This window comes from Ailuropoda melanoleuca, chromosome 9 (assembly GCF_002007445.2).
Source record: "Ailuropoda melanoleuca isolate Jingjing chromosome 9, ASM200744v2, whole genome shotgun sequence".
NCBI classification, from domain to species: domain Eukaryota; kingdom Metazoa; phylum Chordata; class Mammalia; order Carnivora; family Ursidae; genus Ailuropoda; species Ailuropoda melanoleuca.
In genome coordinates this window covers 83315537-83332603 of record NC_048226.1, presented here as the reverse complement: position 1 = coordinate 83332603, position 17067 = coordinate 83315537, and the positions used below count along the sequence as shown (strand labels likewise).

Genomic DNA, 17067 nt, shown 5'->3' with positions numbered 1-17067 from the left:
CCGAGATTGGCTGGCATACCGGCACTCCTACCCTTCTCAGATCCCGTGTTTCTGTTTCTGGATTGCTCCTGCCCTTAAACTATTTTCCCACCTTAAAAATTACGTTTCATGACTTCTTTTTGCCTGACTTTCCCTCCAAAACTGTAACACACCACACAAGCAGAAGAAACTCAGAGATCCCCCACCACAGCTACTGAGTGGGTTTCTACTCCCGTGTTAAATCCTGTCTGTTGGAAGTGGCTGGGAGAGAAGGCCTGTGAGGCCAGGTCCGGGCTTTGCAGAGCTCGTGGTGCTCTGGGTGAGTGTGTGTTGGTTTGCAAACCGGCCTTTCTGCACAGGGGGGGCATGGGGAGACCAAAGAACGAGGCAATCCAGTCCAGATTGGTAGGTAGCATTGTTAATAAGCAGGGGAACTTACACAAGGCTTGTGTTGGGCAACTGCAGGATGAGTGGATCTCCACACCCACCCTCCCGATTCTTAAAGTCTATATAAAGTCCCTCATGGGTTTCAGTCATATTCATCCAGATGGTCTCAACAACACCTAACTCTGTTAAGGCTCGGTCTTTGGAACAGCTCCCACTGTGGAGACAGTGGGCAGAACATACATTCCAAGAACACTGGTGGGGGGAGGGGGAGATGCGGAGCCTTGGATTCCCTGGGTCTGGTTTGCAGCTCAACTAGCAGTCATGTATTCTCAGTGACCTCTCCCAACAACAGGGTCTCCATCAGGCACAGAATATGGGCAGTTGTACTTGCCACTGTTGGAATCCAAGCCAACCCTCCTCATTTTACAGAAGAAGAAACTGAGGCCATAAGAAGGGAAGTGACTTCCCTAAGCTCCATTAGGCAGCTCATGCAGATCAGAGCTAGGAACCCAGTCTCCTACTCCTAACATGCTTTTGTGATGGACTTAGAGAGTGGGGCCCACTGTATACATTCTTCTCTTGGCTCCGTTATTACCAAAGCTAGCACCAACTCATAACATGTGGCACAATTCGTACTGTAGCTCTCCCTCAAAACTCACCCCTGTCATGAGTACCAGCGATGTGGTTCACAGACCACCCACGTTAGGGTCCTCTCAAGTATTGACTCAGAATGCTGAGGCTTGGGACATGACCTGGTTATTCTGAGTCAGAACATGGTTTGGTCACTAAAGTTGAGACACTAATGTGGAGTTTGTACGGTTTCTGTCTTGACTTCTTATTTAGTTTCTTGGCTCCTCTTCGGTTTTCTTTCCTTTGGGGCATGAAGTCAGTGCCTCTATCATGTTGTATTTTTAGTTCTCAAATTCAAGAAGTAAAAGTCACGATACTTTTCATCAAACTGTGATTTGGCTAAGATGGAAATGGGAGAAGGGAATTCTCAGCATAGGAGACATTCAATGTTCCCGTGTGGCGCATGGTAGTTATATAGAAAGATCCCTCACTTACCGACTGGTATGTTTTCAATAAAAGTCTATTGTCAAAGATAGTAAAAAAGCTCTTTAGATCTTCATTTTTCAGTTGTAGGCAAAATATTTCCAAATGCATATCAGTACTTTCTTCAATCTCCTTTATAAGAATTTGGTTTATTGCTTGAAGGAAAGGGGACATGCTGATGGGCATGGGCGGTGTCCGCAAATGTGTGTGCCTGACACGGTTTCTCAGAAAATTTGAATCTGTTGTCAGCATTTAAAAGTCAGGAGATTGCAATTTAAATTAAAAGAAAAAAAAGAAAACAAAAGGAGATTACAGGGTCGCCTGGGTGGTTCAGTCAGTTAAGCGTCCGGCTCTTGATACCAGCTCAGGTCATGATCTCGGGGTCCCAAGGGTCAAGCCCCGCATCGGGCTCCCTGCTCAGCAGGGAGTCTGCTCTCTCTCTCCCTCTGCCCTTCCCCGGGCTTGTGCTCTCTGTGTCTCTCTCTCTCTCAAATAAATACAATCTTTTTTAAAAAGTCAGGGGAGTGCACATTTTTTTTTTTAAAGATTTTATTTATTTATTTGACAGAGATAGAGACAGCCAGCGAGACAGGGAACACAAGCAGGGGGAGTGGGAGAGGAAGAAGCAGGCTCACAGCGGAGGAGCCTGATGTGGGGCTCGATCCCACAACGCCGGGATCACGCCCTGAGCCGAAGGCAGACGCCCAACAACTGAGCCACCCAGGCGCCCCGGGGAGTGCACATTTTTAAAATTTAAATTTCCATCTTCTATGTTAAATATTCCTAATCTCTCATACCAGACTACAGTCCCAAGAAGCAACAACCTGGTATCTTGGTAGCTACTCTCTGTAACAGACTGTGGTGCATTAAAGATGTTTATAAAATCTTTAACACTCTTCCTATTGAGATGTGTGGTCTAGGTATCCTCCCCTTGAATCCAGGAAGGCTTGGTGACTGCTCTGACCAGTAAAATATGCAGAGGTAATACTGGGACAGTTTTTGGATCCAGGCTTTAAGAAACTGGCAGCATTTACTTCCTGTCTCTTGAGATACTGGGTCAGGGAAATGAGCCGCCATATGTCCATTGCAGCTACCCTGAGACCATCATGCTGTCAGAAGCCCAAGCCACTTGAAGAGGCCGTGGAAGAAGAGGCACCATATGGACAAAGGCAGAAGAGCATCTAAGTGCCAGACACACGACTAAGGCAGCCCCCTTGGAAGTACATCCTCCGTCCCCATGAGGGGCCAGCACGAGGATAAGAGATGAATCACCCAGCTGAGCCCTTCATGAATTCTTGACCCATAAAAGCATAAGCTAAATAAAATAATTGCTTTAAGCCATCAATTTGGAGTAGAGAACTGAACAAGAGCTTGAGTTTTGTGTGCTCTACTCTGACCTCCATTCTTTCTCCTGGCTTCACTTGCTTCAATTACTGTATATCCTGGCTCCTGCCAGAATTTGGGTTCATAATCTTTATTTAAACCATGGTCTAGAGACCCTTGAATTATTTGAATTTTTGAAAATTAAAATATTAAAAATATATATGAAAAATTATGTACTGAAAGCAGGAGGGATACAGAGAAAAATGGAAATTTCTACTTGAAGTAGAAATTGAACTTCAATGAACCACCTTGCTCAAGGTGAAAAGAGCACAAGATCAAGGATTGGTCAGCTCTTTCTTAGAGTTGGCTTCCGTATCTTTAGAAGCAAGTCCCATTCATCTTTGACGTTCAATGATTCAATGAGTAGGATAGCTCAGCTTTCGTATTATTTATTTTGTGTGTGTATTTGTGTATCTTATATCAGAAAGTATATTTATTCCATGGCATTCCAGCCTGTGGGGCAAAAGAAATGTCTAGTTCTTTGTTGAAGGCTGTGCCTTTCCCATCTTGTACCCCCGGCTCTCCGTAAATATTTGTTGAATAAATGAATGGACAAATGAATGTGTGTTAGTCAACAAGAATACGAAGACAAATGAGACACGGTCCCTGCCTTTGAGGAGCTCACAGTCTATCGAACACAGGCAGCAAATTAAATACTAGTTATGCCTCCTGGGTAGCACATCCTTTTATTCAAAAACACCATTTCATCTGTGTCTAGCCGCTATTCAGCTGTTCACACCATAGCCAGATGAAACAAGCTATGTGGAAAAAAAAAATTGATAACGTTGTATGGTGACAGATGGTAAGGAGACTTGTGCTGGTGCTCGTCTGGCAGGATATACAAGTACCAAATCCATACTCTGTGCACCTGAAGCTAATGCATTATATGTCAATTATACCTCAGTGAAAGGGAAAAAAAAAACCTACATATGGCAGAGGAGCCCCGAAAGAGACCCGGGGACTGCAAGCCACCTCCCCTGAAGAGACAACCTCCCCGTGCTGAGTTTAAGGAGGGAGGGAGCTCAGTCCCATCAGCGCTGCGAGAAGCAGGGCACAATCACTCAGAAGCACCCTCAGGGGCCCATCAGAAAAGAACAGATCACTGAGGCATCATTCCATCAGGCTCTGCTTGCAAAGACTGCAGAAACAGCAGGGAGGCTGCACGGCCAACACCACTCCTCAAGGCTGCAGTGAGAGCTGAAAGATTCAGGGCAAATACCAAAGTTTTGGTTTGTTTTCTTAAAGGAGATGGAGGAAGGCCTTGGGTTTGATCAGCCTGCCCCATATGCACTTTGAGGAATTCTCTTTTTCCTTCCCAAGTATGTTGGGCAGAGTGTCAGCTTGTGCATTTTCCCTCTTTCTTTCTTTCTAATTGAGGACTTTATGAAGGTGGACAGAGAGGAAACAAAAGCATTTGTTTAAAGATGAAAGATTAAGTCTTCTTACTCTTCATTCTCCCAGTGAGATTGAGTATCAGTGTCCATATATTGATATGACCAACATTGCATGGCGTGTTGATTAAAATGCTTTTGGGGGCGCCTGGGTGGTTCAGTCATTTAAGCATCTGGCTCTTGATGTCAGCTCAGGTCATGATCTCAGGGCCATGAGATTGAGCCCTGCTGTGGGCCCTGAGCTCAGAGGGGAGTCTGCTTGAGAATATCTGCCTCTCTCTGCCCCTTACCTCTGCTCTATCTTTATCTGTCTAAATGAAGGAAATCTTAAAAATAAATGAAAATAAAATGCTTTTGGGTTTTGGAGGATTTCTTGTTGTTTATGTTAAATAGCAGCCATGAGAATGTCAGGAAGTCATCAGGGCTGGTGCTGGGGCTGTCTAACTGATTTCCAAGCGGCAGAGCCATGTTCACACCCAGGGAGGCCAGACCCCACAGGTGGAAGTGACTTTCTGTTTGTAAAGTAGAACCCGGTGAAATACTTCACCAGTAGTTAATTTGCTGTGTTTGTTCAGTGGACTCTGAGCTTCTCCAAGGAGAAATCGTCGAAGGAAAGGTAAAAGCCAGAACCACGGGACCTAGGTTTCCCTCCAATTTCTTATAGTTTTTAAAACTGTCAACATCTTAACATTCTAAGGAGAAAATATTATGAAGGGTCATTTTCTTCTTTAAAAAGTAGCTTTTTCATAATTTCAGTATTGGAATCCAGAGTCAATATAAACTCGTTATCTTGGGAATTAGGTAAAATTATCAAAACAAATCAAGGTATTATTAAAATTAAATAGCAAGTGGGGAAAATATCGACAGGAAGTCGTGATTAGCTCACATAGGCTATGATGCTGACCGTCAGCTTTACCCAGTTCTGCCTGAAGGGATCCACTCTCAAAGGGGGAAAGACTTTGTATCTTCCTGAAAACCGACCTTGCTTGCTAATTTTTGACTTCATTCTTTGAAGTGTCACTCGCTCTCTTTGATCTATAGGTCAGTTGTGCATTGCTCTTAGCTGTTTCAGGTGTCTCCTGTGTGACCCGCTAGCCCCGGTGATTCCAGTACATTTAAATCTAGACTCTCACATCTCAAGATTCTTGTCTTTTGTTAGGCAGTACATTATTAAGTGAATGAAAGTTTTATTGCCTAACCTGTAGGAGGTGACTAGAAGGTGAAATAGGTTAAAGAAAGAATGTAAAGATAGCATGCTTGGTCTCTCTGCCTCGAAGGGATTGCAAACACTTAGTACCTGGGGACCTAGGTCAGGGAAGAGACGCTCACTGATGTGGGAAAGCAGAAACGGCAGGTGACATGGATTACCGGCCCAAAGCCAGCAATTATGAGGGACCTGCTTGGTTGTGTAGTCTTGTCCCCTTAATCTAGTGAGCCGAGTATTTTAAATGAGGACTACATGGATAAAATTTCTGAAGCATGAGGCTTATTCTTCCTCAATTCATGAAGACTATTCTATAATCATAAAAATCACAGAACCAAAAGGAACTTTGAAAGAGTACTTGTCCATGCTCCTGACTGTAGGCGAAACCATGTACAACCTGTCCATAAAGGAAAACGATGCACCTGTTTTTAAGCATTCAGGAAAATGACAGTAGTCAGCTTTCTTTGGTAACCTAGCCTGATGCTTAATTACCTCTCCCTGAAGGAAAATCCTGGAATAGCTTCAGAGTCAACTGGATTCAAATGTCTGGATTGTTTGTCACTCTCTGGCTGTGTGACTGTCAGCATATTACTGATCTTGATAAATCTGATTTGCAACATGGAATAAATAACAGTCTACTTACATCACAAGGCGGTTTTTAGGAGTAAAGAGCTACATGCGGTACCCAGCACAGAGAACACATGTTACTTCTCTGTTCCTCTTTCACCTAACTGCCCTCCTGTTGCGTTCCTAGTGTCCTCTGGTTCCATGGGGACAGACAATGTCAAATGTCTAATCATTCCCCAACCTAGTAGACAGCATGACATAACTGGGAGACTCAGCACAAACTTTCAAGGGAAGCTGGCTTGCTACCACTTTCTGGATAGCAAGATAGAGTGAGAAAGCATTTAGTGTATCACCATGTATTTGTTTACTAGGGCCACCATAATATAGTGCCACTAATTGGATAGCTTCGAACAACAGAAATGTGTCATCTCACAGTTCAGAAGGCTGGTAATGTGAGATCAAGATATCAGCAGGGCCATGTTCCATGTGAAGGCATCAGGGAAGGGTCTGTTTCAGGCCCCTCTCCCAGCTTCTGCTAGTTTCTTATATGGCTACATAATTCTAGTCTTCATGCATCATTCTCCTGTGTGTGTGTGTCTTGTGCCCAGAGCCCCCATTTTTATGAGGACACTGGTCATATGCAATTGGGGACCACACTACTCCATTTTGACCTCATCTTAACTAATGGCATCTACAACACCAAATAAGATCACATTCTGATTTACTGGGGGTTAGAACATCCCATGTGAGTTTTGGGGGTACACAGTTCACTTAACACACTAGGTTGTGAGATAGTAGTTCTTAAAAATCTTTTGTCAGGCTCTATTTGATATTATATTTGGTACTTAGGACAAAGTAGCTTTGCAGCCAGCCCTGCAAATTGTGCAGGAAGACCATTCTTTGGAAAACCAATCTCAAGCCCCTCACATGCGAGGAGAATAGGGAAACGTCCTAGTGGAGAATCCCAGAGTCACCTGTGCAGATGGAGGAGAGAGAAAGCATGGACGCAGAAGGGTGAGACAGCAATAGAGATCCTGGCTGAGCCACATCAGGAATGTTACATGATAAAGAGCTTTTGAGGCAAGGGCTGTGCAGTCTGCTCAGATCTGGGAGGTTTCTCTTCCTCTAGCCAGGGCCGTGCCCCCACCAGGGCTGGGAAGCTTCTGGCCCCACAGCTGCAGTGTGTTGCAAAGGCATCCAACAGTCCAAGGAGAAAATATTTTAAAAAGAGTTTGGGTTGGGCGCCTGGGTGGCTCAGTCAGTTTAGCGTCTGCCTTTGGCTCAGGTCATGATCTCAGAGTCCTGGGATTGAGCCCCACATCAGGCTTCTTGCTCAGCAGGGCATCTGCTTCTCTCTCTGCCCTCTATCCCTCCTCCCTGCTCATGCTTGCTCTCTCAAATAAATAAATAAAATCTTAAAAAACAAACAAACAAAACAAAACAAAACAAAAAAACTTGGGACACCTAGATGGCTCAGTCGGTTGAGCGTCTGACTCTTGTTTTCAGCTTAGGTCATGATCTCAGGGTCTTGAGATTGAGCCCTGAATTGGGCTCCATGATCAGCAGGGGGTCTGCTTGTCTCCCTCTTCCTCTGCCCTCCCCCTGCTTGCACACACATTCTCTCAAAAAAATAAATCGTATATAAAAATAAAAAGAACTCTAGCCTATAACAGACACATGAAAAAATGTTCAAAATCATTAGTCATCAGGGAAATTCAAATCAAAACCACACTGAGATACCACCTTACGCCAGTTAGAATGGCAAAGATAGACAAGGCAAGAAACAACAATTGTTGGAGAGGATGTGGAGAAAGGGGATCCCTCCTACATTGTTGGTGGGAATGCAAGTTGGTACAGCCACTCTGGAAAACAGTGTGGAGGTCCCTTAAAAAGTTAAAAATTGAACTACCCTATGACCCAGCCATTGCACTACTGGGTGTTTACCCCAAAGATACAGACGTAGTAAAGAGAAGGGCCATATGCACCCCAATGTTCATAGCTGCATTGTCCACAATAGCCAAATCATGGAAGGAGCCGAGATGCCCTTCAACAGATGACTGGATTAAGAAGCTGTGGTCCATATATACAATGGAATATTACTCAGCTATCAGAAAGAACGAATTCTCAACATTTGCTGCAACATGGACGGCACTGGAGGAGATAATGCTAAGTGAAATAAGTCAAGCAGAGAAAGACAATTATCATATGATTTCTCTCATCTATGGAACATAAGAACTAGGAGGATCGGTAGGGGAAGAAAGGGATAAAGAAAAGGGGGGTAATCAGAAGGGGGAATGAAACATGAGAGACTATGGACTATGAGAAACAAACTGAAGACTTCAGAGGGGGGGGGGTGGGGGAATGGGATAGACTGGTGATGGGTAGTAAGGAGGGCACGTATTGCATGGTGCACTGGGTGTTATACGCAACTAATGAATCATCAAACTTTACATCGGAAACCGGGGATGTACTGTATGGTGACTAACATAATATAATTAAAAAAAAAAAAGAAAAAAAAAAAAACTCTAGCCTGAAAACTGGCCTCTATGAAAAGAAAAAAGAGAACTGAGATTCTCAGTGCCACATTTTTGGGAAGTTGGGTCTAGCTGAGAAACATTTAGAATAATTTTCACATATATGAAGAACAACATTTTGTAATTTCAAAGCAAGGGGGAATCAGGAGGAGGCTTGAATTATAGGAGATGTGAATCAGATCAGAGAAGAACTTCCCGTTAGTAAAGTAACCTGTTTAAAAAAGAAAGAAATTAAGGTATCTTCTCTACATATCTTAGATACGAAGATACTCGTCTCTCTGTGAGAAGTGTAGTCATCCCTGGATTTCAAAGATCCCATCATTTTTTCATGCACCAAAGAGACATTGTGTGCATAAGCCATGCCAGATGTAGTACTGAGGTCTAGGGCCATAGGGATGATGGACACAGGCCAGGTCTTCATAGAGCTCATTGACTCATGCTTCATGCTCAGTATCTAGTTGCTGAATAAATACGTAAATGGAGATGTATAAATAGATCAATTCTAATACAATGACATAGTACTAACAGCTGTCCTAGTACTGAGATTATATTTCTAACTATGGATAAAGTAAGTAGTGCTTTGCAGAAGAGTTGGCCTTTGAGCATCTTGAGAGATGACTGTTAGTTTGCGAGGAGGGCACGAAAGGTTGGGACACACACATGAGGCATGACACTAGGCTATCTGGACACTGGTTACAGTGTGATTGGAGTAGAGGTTATATAGTAGAGACAAGAGGACCAGTCATCACAGAAGAGGAATCAAAGGGAGTAGAATCAAATACACAAACCCCATTTCTTCAGTGTCTCTCTCTCTTTTTTTTTTTTTAGATTTTATTTTATTTGACAGAGATAGAGACGGCCAGCGAGATAGGGAACACAAGCAGGGGGAGTGGGAGAGGAAGAAGCAGGCTCATAGTGGAGGAGCCTGATGTGGGGCTCGATCCCACAACGCCGGGATCAGGCCCTGAGCCGAAGGCAGACGCTTAACCACTGTGCCACCCAGGCGCCCCTCTTCAGTGTCTCTTGAGCTCCTAATGACACTCATGCTTTATTTACTAGAAGTCAAGTCCTACCTTATTTAATACTCTCCTGGCCTGTCCTGAAAATAGGAAAACACTTTTTGAGCTTCATTTGTAAATTTGTAAAACAGAAGAGTCGTTGCTGGTTCACATTCTAAAAATAGACCTAAGCGAGGTGAGCCTTCGTTTTGGGAATATTTGACCTCAGCCTTGGGATTTGTGAACATCCCTTCTCTCTCAGTAGTGACACGTTTTGTGATCATGGCACAGAGAGCTGAACAGGCCTGGCATCGGCTTCTTTCAGAGAGTGGTGGGGCTTCATGTAGGAGGTACATGCGAAGAAAGCACAAGCTAGCTGGGATTCTCGATGAGGTTGGAGCCACAGAGCACAAAGAACTTGCCATTTAGCTCTTGCCAACTTCTTGTAGGAACATCTCTGTGCACGGGAAGAGGGCAGCTCTGCAGAGCTCAGAAGCTCAGGGGACACGCTCCTGCAAAATGCTGCCTCTTAGACCCTCTGATCTCTCCCACCAAGAAAGGAGATGGGAGCGAGGGAAGAATGGGCGGAAGCCGAGGTGAATCAGCTCTGAGACTAGCCCTCCGTGCCTGACCATCTACTGAGTATTTTCTCCTTTTCAGGCACCCTGCTAATGCTGGAAGGCAAATACCATGCATTCCTGACCAGCAGGCATCCCAGGTTTTCCTTTTGGGGCAGACATTTCCTTTGCAAAACAGTTGACTAAGCAGTCACCATACAACATGAGATAAATAGGACAATAAGCAGAGGATGTTGTGACCTTCGAGGGGCCCCTAACTCCCCCTAACATGGCAGAGCGTTCCAGGCATGGCAGCAAGTTTCAAGAAATGACGTGCTCAGTATGGCTGGAGTTTGCTGTTTGTGGCGGGGGCTGAGACCACAGTGTAGATAAAAGTGTATGGTGCTAAGGGACTGGAATGTCACCTCCGAGCCCTCACAGGACAGAGGACCCAGACTCATTTGGCTGGAAACCAAGGTCCCCCACCTTTTGCACACACACGCTCAGGCAATCATTCAAGGGCGCTTTCCTACTGTTGCGATGGTTATGTTGAGAAACCCAGAGAAGAGCACAGTTGTAAAGAGTAATTAGTGTTGTGACTAAATAAATGAACACCACCTGTGCATCCTGTTTGGGGAAATGAGTCAAATTAGTGAAACAAGTTGCATAATCACAGCAAATGCCAATCTCAGCCGTTGCCGCTATGCCGGTCATTTCTAGTTTTAATGAGTGGCTTCGTGATCAGTGCTCATTCAGATGAACGAAGAGGAATTTTAGGTTTATGTTTTATTTTCAATCACATACGTAATATGTAATCATTGCCAGAAATTTTTTTTTAAATTTAGTTATGCAAAAATAAAAAAGTTACTCTAAACCTACCAGGCAGAAATGACCATCAACATTTTGGTGCATATGCTTTCAGACATTCATAAATATGTATATTTATGAAAACTGATTATTTAGTTATTTCTTCTGTTGTCTTAGTTTACGTTGGACTTTCTGTTGTTGTTTCTTTTGTTCCCCTCCTTTTTTTTTTAAGTGGGGGCCAGTTTTGCCGTATGATCTGCGTTTATCTTTGATTCATTTCCCCTTCCCCATCCCACTCCAGGAATTTGGAAGGTATGGTACTTAAGTCCCTCTGATAGTTTCTATTGAATGTTTAAATAACAGTGATGTTTAACACCCATGTTCTAAACCTGTGTTTCTCAAATTATTAATGTCAAGAGTGAAGCAGTGTCTGTTGGCACACCGCTGTATCGAAATGGAAGATGACCATGGGCTCCTTCCTCCAGCTCCCCAAGCACAATACCCCTCCCACCCAGTTTCTGTTATTCTTCGAGATTGTTATCCCCGTCTGCAGTAGCTAAATCCTTGATTCTCATGTAATTGGACCTCTTGTTTCAGGATGACAGTACTTACATTCTTCATAGGAATGCTGCTATTTAGCAATGTCTGCATTGCCCAGTTTCCATGCTGCTGGTTAATCTCAATTACCATAGAGAACATCAGTGTTCTAGAACCCTTTCCCAGCGGAAAATGACTTCTTGTTGCTTTCACTTAGTACTGACAGCAGCTTGGGCAGATAATAGAATTAGGGAATCATAGCCTAAGCTTTCTCCCTGAAAACTACATAGACAGATTCCACTGACATTTTTTTCTTTTAGAGGGGATTTATTTCTTTTTCCTGGATTTGGGCAAGATTCTTTTTTAGACTTAATATTCAGTGGATCAAAATGTTTATCAGTTTTCATTAAGTCCACAGTAAAAACCTTTTAAACTGGAGATATTTTTTTTCATTTCAGGGAAATTTCCTTCAATATACTTTTTTTTTTTTTAAGAGAAGGGAGTGGGGGGAGGAGCAGAAGGAGAGGAGAAAGGAGAATCTTAAGCAGACTGCACACCCAGTGCAGAGCCTGACACCAGGGCTCAGTCTCACAACCGTGAGATCATGACCTGAGCCAAAATCAAGAGTCGGACGCTTAACTGACTGAGCCACCCAGGCGCCCCTCAATATGCATTTTTGATTGGTTTTGTTGCATTGTTTCTGAGTGTTTCCTCGTTTACTCACATTAGGCATCTGCTACAGATCCTCTGTCTGTGATTCTAGTCTATTTCTTCTTCTTCATTCCACTTGGTTTTGGGGGGTTTTTTGTTGTTTTTTCCCTCTGAACTCTGGGTGATTGTCTCAAATTTGCACTCACCTTAATAATTTCTAAACTAGATTGAGTTTTGGATCCACTTTAGGGGCTTTTTCTAAATACAGATTTCATAGCTTCACCCAAGGCCCACTGATTCAAAATCTGCTATATTTCACCCTAGAAATGTGTATTTTAAGTGTTCCTCCCCCTTATTTAGCTGGGTTTGAGAACCACTGTCCTATTTCACGAATCTAATTCCATTTAATTCAGGAGTGATTCTGCTCTTTACTGCTTTTCATGCAGTTTTAAATTCTGCAATGGAATTATTTGCTTGCTTGTATTCTTTTCATAAAATCCCTTTTTTATCTCTGTTTGTTGCCTCATTACCTCTCTTATAGCAACTTGGAGTGTTGAGTAATTACCTTGAGAATACAAATAGTTACTATTAAACTTTTGTCTTTGTCTCGTGGCAAATCTTTTCTAGAGCATGCTATTCTTTTCTGCTTTATGCATATGTTTAGTTCCTGGTGTTTATATTATGTTTATAATTTGTGTTGTGGAGCATTTTTCATCCCATGTTGGGGCCTGTTTGGTAGCTTACTCTTCAGGGTGCCACAGGTGACTTCTCTGCATCCCCAGGCCCTCTTCCCTTGAGGGCTGCATGATACATCTTAATATAATGAGTCTTGTTATCCAGCCTGAGGAGCATGGAGAGGAGCCAGTTTTATGAAGAGACTCAGCAGTAGAATTTTGCCTTACTCAGCATTTCCTACACATCTGGGAGCTCTTGCATCAAGATCCACCTTTTCATATCCTGGGTACCCTTCACCTGCCCAGTGTTCTGTGCACCGAGCAGGGCCACCTCTATTATGTCACATGAAATGTATATCTATCTGAGTTGGATAGAACTTACATGAGTTGAGGCAGTATCCTGTCTAGTTCCAGGGTGTCTTTCCTATTTTTTTAGTAATGGCCACATTGGTGACAGTCGGATTAGAGACAAAGTCCCACCTTCACTGGAGTTGCGGGTTGAGCCATGTGCGTTTCTAGCCCCCGCTGCATGTGCCACGTTGTTCCTTATCAGTGAATCCCTCTACCTCCTAGACTGCAGTTGGCTTCAGATCTCAACCCTCCATAGGAAGAACCTCTCCCCTAGATGTCAGAGTAAGTCCACAGAAAAAGGCAAGTAATAGCCAAAACGTGGAAGCTCAATAGCCATCGGCAGTTATGGATGATAAATTGTGCAGCTGTACAATGGAATGCAAACTCGAGCAGCCACGTGTTATTTTGACATAGACAAACGTCAGAAACAAAGTTGAACGAAGAGTCAAGTGGAAAACACCAAGAGCACTTGTATGTCTTCCTTCATTTGGAGGCCATCTACCAGGTATCAGATGCAGGGTTCTAGATGCTTGTACAATGGCTTTGTTAGGTGACCTAGTTCAGACTAAGGAGAGGCTGTTCCCTATCCCTGCTTCTCTTGGGATTCCTGAAAGAAGGAAGGGAGGGAGCTTGCTTTCATGAGAGACTCTTCCCGCAGAAACACAGAAAGAATGGCTAGATTTGTACACAGAGCATTATTCCCAGCAGCATGGCGGTGTCATTTGCAAGCAGCACTGGGTGCATGCATACATTTTCTTCAGAAGTAGCATTAGCGCCAGTACACTTACAGTGATGAGGACAGTGAGACTTGGTGAACTGTGACTTATCCCTCTTGCTGTTAAAGACAGAGGCTGACTTTAAACAGAGTCCAGAGTCTGCTCACTGTCCAGTACATCACAATGCCTGATGCTTCAAATCTACAGTCAACTCAAACTGAAAGATACGTCCAGTCATTCAACAAATATATATTGAGCACTTGTTATGTGCTGGGCCAGGTGCTAAAGACACAGCAATGAACAAAACATATCCTTTCACTGGTGTCATAACACTTAAAATATAGAATGGAACATGGACATTAAAGAATTGCATGAAAAAGTATTAAGTGACAGTTGGAAAGAAGTTACCATAGAATAGTAAAAAGGAGGGAACCCAGACTAGCACCAGGGGAAGGATTTCTTAAGTGACCAATAATATGAACCCCAGTTGATAAACAAGTTAAGCAAAGAAACAAGGAGAACAGTAATACAATAGAGTCAGAGCCAGTAGGAAGAACTTTGCAAACTAAAGAAATCAGCATAAAGGCACAGTGAGGAAGATGGGTGGTGGCCAAAGATGACAGGGCCATACACTCTGCGAAGCTGTGTAAGCCATGATTTGGCTGTGTAAGCCAGGGTTTGGGTGTGACGCTAAAGTTAGGGCAAGTTCTGCAGGGGTTAAAAGGTGGAGAGGGGCATGGTCATATCCATTGTATTATCTACTAAAAAGAGGCTGAAAAGATCCAACCAGCTTATTCCGGAGCCAGAATATCTCTGGGAATGGTTAATAACCTATTACATTATTGTAGATTTGCTTATAAATATATGGTATCTAAAAGACTCTTTAAATGGATGAAAATATAACACTCTCAGTCTACATATTAAAAATTGAACATGGGGCGCCTAGGTGGCTCAGTCAGTTAAACGTCTGCCTTCGTCTCAGGTCATGATCCCAGGGTCCTGGGATCGAGTCCCACGTCGGGCTCCCTGCTCAGTAGGGAGCCTGCTTCTCCCTCTCCCTCTGCTGCTCCCCCTGCTTGTGTTCGCTCATTCTCTCTTTCTCTCTCTCAAATAAATAAAATCTTTAGAAAAAATTGAACATAGATCTGGCCAACCTTAAAAGATATCCCTCATGTTCACAGTTTTTTAAGTTGAAGAGGTGTCTTCTGAATAGGCGAAGTCCCATGGATATTGCCCCAGCCCACCCCTGCTGGTCAGACTTGCCTGCCTTCCTGCCAATAAAAGGTCAGGGCCATGAACTGGAAATGGCTTTAGGTCTTCAAGAGGCCAAGGAAATATACCACGTAGCAAAATGGATGGGACTTTATTCTAAATCAGCATTTTATTTTTATAGATTCTCATTCAGTGACTGTAAAGGGTCCATTCCATAGATCTTTTTTTAATATCAGAGAATTTCAATATAACTTCATTTGATTGTCTGCCATCCCTCCTCCCACCCCTGCTTCCTCTGACATTTACCCGTTGTTTCCTCAGATACTGGGAAATAACTAATTACTTTCTAGAATAATGTGACCTACAGTGTTGAATGGTCCAGTTCACACCTGTTTATTGAATACGTATGGCATGGAGGTTCTAAATCATAGACATGGAAAATGAGTGACAAAGATGAATGAGCCAGGTTTTCTGCCTTCAAGAGGCCTCCAGTTTCAGAGAAGATCAGAGGATCACAGCAGACTGTGATCTAAGGGCTATCAAGATGGCTAACAACCTCGGGATTTTCAGAAGCAAGAGAGAAACAAGGGGGACTTTCAGTTACCTGGGTCTCCAGCAGTAAAGAATTATTTTTAGGAGGTTGTTTTAAAAATATATATTGAAAGCCCATGGTTCTGAAAATTGATTATGTCAGAATTCTGAGCAGTCCATTCATGTATTCTCTATATAATTCCTTTCACTGAATCAAGATCTTTAAACAAATCTTCTCTGAACTAGCATGGAATATTTGGGGATCACTGATGTGCAGGTTTGCAGGCTAATCGTGTGGTTACTCCCTGGAAGGGATCAAAATAACTATTGTCTAGTTGTCATTTTTTATTTGCCTCAATGTAAATGTGATGTAAAGCTGACAATGTTCAGCTAATTATTTGTAAGCATTTATTTTCCGCTGCTAAATGGAATCGTGCAGAAGACAACCCCCCCCACCCCCAGAAAATGCATAAAATGGAACATTTAATTACAGTAACCATTTTTACATTAAATGAAGCACATTGCTGTACTTTAGGACCTCCTTGCCATAAAATATCTGACTAGCGGGGGAAACAGGCACAGGTCGCAACAAAAATACATTGTGTTTGACACTCAGTATAAACCCACCAAAGCTACGAAGTAGCAATTCCTTGGTGAAGGGCCAGAGAAGAGGATCTCCCTAAATACCAGTTCTAGTGCAAATTTATGAACTTTTAAACTCATGAACATACACTCCTAAATAAGCTGAAATGGTTCATTCTCCCTCTTCTTGGTGCCTGTCATCCTCCTGGAAATCTGAAGCAACATGAGTCACACACTCAGCCATCAGGGCAGAAGAAGAGTATGACCTAGAATACACCGTAGGTATTAAAATACATCGTCTTCCCCAAGGCACCGTGAGCCTGGGACCCTGAGGTTTTGGCCTCTTTTAGGAGATGACATTTCCCTGCTTACCCCTCAGTTATGGTAGTTTTATGCCAGTCCAGGCCAAAGGATAATTGCTCTCAAATTCTTTATGAGGAAACCTTATTTGTCATTTGCATATTAGATCCCCTGCAATGGATTGGCAGGCATCAGAGAGTAAATCTGTCCTCTAGCTGTAATTCATACACACACACACACACACACACACACACACCAGTTTGACACAGTGGAGCAGGGTGCTGTTATTGAGAAACTGAAGCACCAGGTGTGATTAAACAAGATCACACATTTCATTCTCTCTTTAATTTCACATCACTCTTCAGCAGCTGAATCCATGCACTCCCCCCATGGAGTCAGCCTGCACTGTGCATTTTTAGTATGCCCAGCAGAGCGGTGGGGAAATGTTTCCAAAGTAAGCCACCCTGCTGGGCTGCTGTGAGTCAAATCTGTTTTTGCCTTCAAATTATTCAGTATTGCTAGATCTGGTTTATTAATCCGTTAATCTCCCTAGAAGGTAAGACTTCTGGTGTTTCTACATCATTGATGCTCAGTTTCAACTAAAAGCAGTTTCAAAACGTAGAGAAGACTAGAATCAAGGATGGAGAAACGAG

General features: G+C 43.2%; 1 protein-coding gene across 2 annotated transcripts in view; it reads left to right on the top strand.

Annotated features, from left to right (window-relative positions):
• SAMD12 (sterile alpha motif domain containing 12) overlaps positions 1-17067 on the top strand; it is a 376744-nt gene that overhangs the window by 239078 nt on the left and 120599 nt on the right. The window contains exon 5 of one of the 2 annotated variants that reach the window (XM_019803197.2): positions 2510-2926. The exons of the other annotated variant lie outside the window; for it this stretch is intronic. Within the exon in view, the coding sequence (XP_019658756.1) occupies positions 2510-2604 (95 nt within the window). The 3' untranslated portion in view covers positions 2605-2926. Of the gene's footprint in view, positions 1-2509; positions 2927-17067 lie in introns of those variants that run through there. 2 annotated transcript variants of the gene reach the window in all.